General features: G+C 28.2%; 1 protein-coding gene across 1 annotated transcript; it reads left to right on the top strand.

Annotated features, from left to right (window-relative positions):
* The first annotated feature begins 6470 nt into the window (after positions 1–6470).
* LOC111027003 lies at positions 6471–7244 on the top strand. Its single transcript, XM_022305206.1, has 2 exons — positions 6471–6504; positions 6955–7244. The coding sequence occupies exons 1-2, from the start codon at positions 6471–6473 to the stop codon at positions 7242–7244; spliced, it is 324 nt and encodes a 107-aa protein (XP_022160898.1).
* The last annotated feature ends 945 nt before the right edge of the window (positions 7245–8189 follow it).

Genomic DNA, 8189 nt, shown 5'->3' with positions numbered 1-8189 from the left:
ACCATATTGTATATATATCATTAATTACTTATCAAATTGTATCTTTCTCTTGGCCAATAAAAATATTATTATTATTATTATTATTATTTATTTTTTACTTAATATTTTTTTAGGTACTCCAAAGCTTAGGTACCTGGGTTACTGAGAAGGGCCTATACTTACCAAATAAGGCAATTGCCTATACTTCTTATTTAAAAATAAATAATATTTTCAAAATTACATTATACATCATACAATTTAATGTAATAACTAATAAACCAATTGACTAAAAAATTATAAATACAAATTTCATACATTATATTAAGTCTTATTTTAATTGTGGTGTATATATTATATTTTAATATACACTATATGTCACTATATGTCACTATATGTACACTATACATGGCCACATGGATAATACACAATTATAAAATATTTACAAATAATAAACAATATATATGTTCATTTTGGTATAAATGATACTGCAATGTACTATAATAATGATATTTATTTTAATAGTAGTCTACTATTATTATGAGAATCAGCAAAGTTATCTAAGTATTACTTATAGTATCTATATCCAAAAGCTTAACTTCTGACTTTTTTTTAAAAAAAAAGGTAACAAATTGGATATAGTTATTTATAGTAAGGCATTTCTTAGATATTTCATAATTATTTTCATACAATAAAAAGTTCTTTCACATAGGTACTCCTGAGTGCTGACAAAACTGGTATAGTAGGTAATTTAAATACCTACTATAAAGCTTTTATAAATCATAAAATGCCATTTAATTTTTCATTAGGAATTTACACCTGAAAATATGTTTTATACCATTATATTTAATTTCCAATTGTTTTATTGATTTTGTAATGATTTTTAATTCTGAATTTAGTATATAAGTATCATTATATGCAAGTTATGGACAATTATCTAATGTGTTCTAAGACTTACCTACAGATTATAAAGAAAATTTTCAAGTCTACTAAAGTACAAAATATCCATTATAAGAAATATTAAATATACTTAACTGCAGGAAACAAAAAACTAGTGATGATCAAAACAAGACCAAGACTCTTGCAAGACTCTTGCTATTTTCACAAAATATATAAAAAAAAAAAACTAAATACCTGTTATAGCTGTGTGTAGGTTTTTTCCTAAAGGCCAATATATTATAATATAGTATACCGGGTGATTCTTTTATCATTGAACACCCATTATTTCAAAAAGTGTAAGGTTTTTTGAAAAAAATTTTTTACATAGTTTCAAGTCGCTTATAAAAGAACATTTTTATTAAAAAATTAGATTTTTAAATATTTTTTATCCTTATAATTTTTTAAGTTTTTTAATTTTTTGAACGACAACATAGGGTTTTAATTTTATATTCCAAAGCAGAATATTTTCCTAAGTATTTCGATACATGAAAATCGAATTTAACATACGTGTTAAATTATAAAATTAGCGGTACCGTTGGTGTAAATGTAACGCAAAAACAATAACAAATAAAAAGCGGGTAAGTGGATGTATTGATTTGCTGTATAATTCATTGTATACGAAAAACGATTCTGAGCAGAGACGGTTGGTCAGTATATGATATTTTATATTATGTTTAAATTGTTATTACCTACTTATTATTAATAGGTAGACTGTAAGCTTAATTAATATTATAAAATTACAAAAAAATTACTAAAATTAATTTTCTTGATTATTTAATATGTAATTTCGTCCAAATTTTTGCTTAAAATATCTATGAAAAAATTTACGAATAGTGTATACAGTATACAGGTGCCAATAATTAATTTGTTAATTTATTTTTCAATAGCACTTGCTGTGGCCACAAATAAGATTTGGAGTGAGATCAGTGAACATTTAAATTATAAAGTATCTTCTAATGCAATTCATACATTTGTACAACTAAAAAGGCACGGGATTTGGGAAAAACTAGGTTTTTCCACGAAAAAGACTTTACCAATATTCCCCGATAAAATAATAGGAGTTAAAAATGATCTTGAAAGTGGTGTGTTATTCAATATACTTATTCGATTAAGTAAAACCAAATTAATTTACATTTATTTATTTTTCTTAGATGAATTTACTGAGTTGAGTAATGATGATAATTGTATCCCCCAAAAAAAATTTGTTTTTACTTTATCAGCTGAAGAGTGGCAACAAATCCAACCTCAAGAAATTAGTTATAAATTGTCTGATAAAAATAACCCTATTCGAAGTTCACGTTCATATGTAGTTTTACCAAAAGGTACTTGGACTCCAGTGCTTGCAGAGCATTTTTGGGTACACACAGAATTACCTTGTTGTATATCCTTCAAAAGAGCAAAAGTTTTTCCTAATGGACAAGTATATGTTAAAGTCGTAGGACGTTGCTCAGTTTGCGAATCATACTTTGAAGGATTTGTATCTCAAAGACCAGCAGAAAATGCCAAGTAATACATTTATTGTTAATTATTATAGCTAATTTCAGTTATTAATATTTTATAAAAAAAATATCAGGGTTCTTATGTATTGTACATATAAAGGACATTTTCATGAACAGCACAAAGCTAAAAAGAGACGAATAATTGGCCCAGCCAAAGATAGAGCAGTTTCATCTCTTTCTGAAAACGGAATGTCAAGTGAAACATATAGGGAATTAGAAGCTAATCGTGTTATGAAAATAGGTATGTGCCTATTCCAAAATTATTTAAAATATTAATTAATTAACCTACAGAGCTTGCATTTGAAAAAAAAATTGGTTTTACGTGATGTACAATTTAAACGTTATACAATTTTTGCGTTTGTCGTTATTTAAAATTAAAACGTTCTACAACTTTTGCGTTTATCGTTTATCGTTTATAATATATAACGCGGGGAGTGGTACAGATTCCAATCGTTTTTTTGTCATATATAACGTTATAATCATAACGTCATTATAATGTTAGCAAGCCCTGGACTTATAATATGTGTTATTAATTATTATTTTTGTTTTAAATATAATTATCAAAATTATAAATTGTTTTAAATTTTCAAAAGGTTTTAGTTTTAATGGTATACATTTTTTTATATGGGTTATGATTAATTATTGGTTGTTATTAAAGATTATGCCGTTCCGAAACCAGTGCTTTTTGGTTCAATTACAATTCATTAGTTCTATATCCCAATAAATGTAATAGGTAATTAATGCACACAATATATATATTTAGGTGCTGAAGAACCTGCAATATTACCATCAGGTAATGCGTTGAGAATCCTCAAATATCGTAGCCTTGAAGCACGGAAAAGACACAAAGATACTTTAACAGCCTTATCAATTATGAGAGATGAGGATGATTTTAAAAATGTCATTCGTAATATTAGCGTATATCCATTTTTTTAAAATTATCATTGTGGTGAACAAATTCATATTTATCGAAGTTACTGTAGTAATATCACTCACCCGCGACTGATAATAGATGCTACAGGCTCTGTAGTTAAAAACTTTTACAAGTTTGGAGTGGAAAAAACTAAACATATTTTTTTATATGAAGCTCTTGCTTACGACAAGGTGAACCAACGTGGGTTTACTGTAACTAATATGTTAAGTGAAAAACATAATAATTCGACCATTTTTATATGGTTGTCTGAATGGTTAAACTGTCATGTTCAACCACCTAAAGAAACAGTGTGTGATATGTCATTAGCGCTACTGTCAGCCATAAGTCATTGTTTCACTCAGTACTCATCATTGAATGATTATATTAACGTTTGTGCTGATTTTGTTTTAAATGAATTACCACTCCGAGAATCTCATTGGCTACCAAGGTATGTATAACATAAATCAATCAAAATGCTATATTTTTGTTAACTATTCTATACGATTATATAATTAGGTATAACGAAATATTATCATCTAAGTGAAAGAGATAGTGGTTACTGGTTATTTTACAATTATTTTAATTTGCTTCTGTGTACAACTTTCTGACCAAAAATATTTATACTATACATAAAGATAATCTCAACATATTTTCTCAGTTCAAATTGGACCAAGGCTTCACTTTGATGGGGTTGCTTATAAATATTTTAATATTCAATTATTTTTTTTAGATTCTGAGTGGAGCGAGGAAGCTATAGTGGTTTTACAATGGTGTTTATTTTTTCACCGTAGCAAAGAATAAAAAATTATAATATTATAATATTAATTCTACTTAGAGACTATAAAAAATAATAAAAATTTAAAAAATCCATACTGATAAACCGTCTCCGTTCAGAATCATTTTTCGAATACGATGATTTCTAATTTTTTTTTAAAGTTGAAATCATAATTCATAGCACACAACTTTTTAAACTTTTCTTTTGTTCATTAATATATTTTTAATTATTTTATAAATTATTACATCGCAGTTGTTTTATCATCATTATTATTATTAGTAGTAGTAGTAGTATTGAAAATTTTAAATTATAACTATATAATTTTTTCCTGAAATTATATTATTATCCATCTATTATCTCATCTAGATTATAGATGATTGTATTGCAAAGTAAATATTATATTATCCAATATCTACATAACTATTTACTATTTAGTTACCTTTGCCTTAAACTGGTTATAATTATTGTTATTAATATGTTTAGTAATTGATTATTTTTTTAAGGTGTTTTATCAGAGTAGACGTAGCACATTTCATCAAGTTAATAACTAAATGGGTGCCACTGAAATCAGTATCCAAACGTGTCAGGGAAGTCATTCTTCGAGTAATTGGACTTATGGTTAAATGTCAAAATATTTCGGATATAAAAAAAATTTTGATTTCTCTATTTGTTGTAATTACAAATGAAACTGATGGTTCTGACATAAACACTGGATTAGCTACACCGTGTGAATTACATAAAAGAGAATTGATCAACTTTAAATCGACAGGTTGTTTAAACATATATTTTACACAAAAAAAATTATAATATTTAATATTAAATTATGCACTGGTATGTTTTAAGGTACTATAAATGAAGACGAAGAAATAATGTTCAATGATCGCCAGGAATCCATATTGGAAGAAAATGACAATCCGGAGGAGGGTCTACTAGGATACAACCCATTCCAAACCTGGGCTGAGAACATTTATGAAAACAGCACGCATTATATAAAAGAAGGAACAGGGATTAATGCCATGTATTTACCGACATTGGTTCCATATATAACAAAATGTATGAAACTATTACCTCTATGGTCAGGTATCATGGTTCCAATATATGGATATGGTGATGAAACTGCTAGTTCTGCCGCAGTTGAGTCGAGTTTCAAAAAACTTAAAACTGTGACATTCAAACAAGAAAATTTACCGATTACAATTGAAGACTTTTTACCACGTCATATTTATTCACTACGAGGAGCATCCCTAATTCACTCAACTAAAACTTCAATACCATCAAACAACAATGACGAAATTAATAGACAATCAAAAATAACTTCTCAATCAGACTCAGACAACAAAAGACTTATTGAAACCCATAAAAATGTTGAAGAAGTTGAACACACAAACATGGTTTCTGAACAGGAAAATGATTTTTTGATAATTCCTGAACAATCAAATTGTCCACTTTGCTCCGAAGGTAGCGATACAGGAGCACATAAATGTTTTTACTGTGGAATACCAGTTCATCCTATTTCCGCATGCTCAACTTATGTACCTGGTAATGATGACATGCGAGTTTGCATTATTTGTTCATTGGTGGAAACTAATGTAAATGAGGAGAATAATGCACGTGAAACTTGGTGTAGGATAAATAAGAAACAACGTAAAACTAAATCATACCTCCAACCTAATCCACATTTAAGACATTTGAATTTAAATAACTCCAAACAGATCAAATCGCTACCGATTCTAAAAAATGGTTCACGTTCAGAAGAACTTAAAAGCTGTAAATCTAAAGTTACAAAAGGAAAAATCATACTGACGAACACGTGTGCATTTGATTCATTGGCTTCTCTAGTTATGGTACCTATTTTTTATATAATATAGTTAGTTTTGAATCGTTGTAAAATTGTATATATTATATTTTACAGGTATCGTATTGTGATAGCAAACCATATGCTGAAAAAATTGATTCTGTTGGACAAAGTCAATTTCTAAATTTTATTTCAAAAATTATCAAAAATGGTATAACATCTTCAACATATACAGAACGAGCTGATATTATAATAAAAAAGTTGAATCCAGAATTAAAATAATTGATGGAATATAACACTACGTTGGCTATTTGTGACTCTACTATGGGTAATGTTATACATTCAATGTTGACAGAATTTCCAACAATAAAAGAGGCTATACGATGTACATCAAACTGTCAAACAAAATTTAATACACTAGTGTATTTAACATATCAAACGGAAAATGGCCATATACAGAATTTGCAACAATATATTGATAATCGCCAACACATTAAAAAATCAAAATGTACACAAGACGTGTCTGGAAACATTTGTGATGGGGTGAAAGAAATAATATCTGAATTCTCAGATATGCATTTGTTTATTGATGTTCTTCATTGGGAAGGTAATCTTTTTAGTTTTTTATATATTATATTAAAGTAGATAGAAACATATAAGGAGTTTCAAGTTTGATGATGAAGTAGAGAATAAACTTTATGAACAAAAATCATAACGATTTGCGCGTAGTTTCCAGATAATGATTGTACCATAGTGAAACGAAATCAGTTTTGAGTACTAACCTTATACTCACACCCAATATTTTTTATCTCCTCTAAATACATTTTAATTTAATTATATTTTGTCTAGTTAAACTGTTTATAATTTTAACTCAACAACGTTATTTATAAACATACCTATAATATAAAAAAAAAGTATACAATGGTATGTTATGTATATAGATAAATAATATTAATAATTAAAAGAACAAAGAGAAAAAGATACTGTAAAATAAAAACAAGTTAATTGCATTTATACCAACGTCAAACACGAATTATATTTCATAATATTGTTTCAGGAGAAAATGTGATTTCTAAAGACCGCAGCTCTGAAGCAGCAGCTCAGGTGAAAGAAAAGTTATGTGATATTCCACAAATTTTACAGCATAACTCAAAAACATATGAGCTTAGAGGAGCACTTAGCTCCAAAGCCGGCAAAACTAAATTGAGAAATTCAATTGGGCATTACTGTGCCTTCGCAAAACGAGGGACAAGCAACTGGGAACAATTCGATGACATGAAAATAAAAACAATTCCTGTCAAAGATACAAAAGTTGTAAATTGCGAATTTCTTGTATACTCAATATAATACAAATTAAATGTTAAATGTTAAATTTTTAATTTGTTCATGCATTTCATTTCAAAATAATACTGAAACAACAAATTTTAAAAGTCCAACAGTGTCAAACAAATCGAGGTGACCATGTATAACATAAATTATGTCTTAACAAACTGATAGTGTGTGGACTTGACAGCGCCAAAGATAAAATTAGCCCTCCAGTAAAAATGAAGTCCGATTAATTTTTAAAGGTTGTCCAATAATGTCCAAAATTAACCAAAATATTTGTAATATGGTATACAAATCAGTGACCACTAAAGTAGCGCTGCCAGGTTCACAAGAGTCATTCATCTGTAGTGCATAAAGTATAGACATTGGTCTCATTCATATAATGCATATCGTCAAGTCCAGAAAAGTTTGGAATATCAACCTAACACCGAATTATGATGGTATAGAAAAGCGTTACTTTAACTGTATTCCATGGAACCCCGGGGGGTTCTGCGGAGATCACTTCAGGGTTCCGCGAAACTCTTATTAAAATTAAAATTTAGACTTCTTGTTTGTCTTTTTTTAATATTATACACATTATTATTATATGAAATGACTATAATTTTTATTGCAAATAATCCTTACATAAAATGACTATTGAAACAATGTAGGGGTTCTAATTGCGAGCTGTAATAACTTATTGTTGAAATATAAATAAAAAAATCTAAAACGCAGAAAAAAAAGAGGGATGCAACGATAAAAGTAGACATAGAAAAGGGTTCCATTTTTGTCACACAAATACACAAGTTCACACTAATGGCGCACTAATTTTTGGTAAAAAAAAAATCCAGAAAAGCCGGATTTTCGCCCTCGAGGGGGGGCTGGGGAAATGGCCAAAACGGTAAAACGTTATTTTGGGGGTTAAGGGTAGCTCGAAAAATTTCGATTTTTGTCACACAAATTCACACTAATGGCGCACTAATTTTT

Source organism: Myzus persicae, unplaced genomic scaffold (genome assembly GCF_001856785.1).
Source record: "Myzus persicae strain clone G006 unplaced genomic scaffold, MPER_G0061.0, whole genome shotgun sequence".
NCBI classification, from domain to species: domain Eukaryota; kingdom Metazoa; phylum Arthropoda; class Insecta; order Hemiptera; family Aphididae; genus Myzus; species Myzus persicae.
Note: the sequence above shows the minus strand (reverse complement) of the source record. Positions and strands in the feature narration are given on the sequence as shown.

Excerpts from the sequence above, each read along its gene's own strand:
- LOC111027003 (XM_022305206.1), top strand. The coding sequence starts at position 6,471 with ATGCATTTGTTTATTGATGTTCTTCATTGGGAAG. Across the intron at positions 6,505-6,954 it reads TGATGTTCTTCATTGGGAAG|GAGAAAATGTGATTTCTAAA; the intron begins GTAATCTTTTTA and ends ATATTGTTTCAG.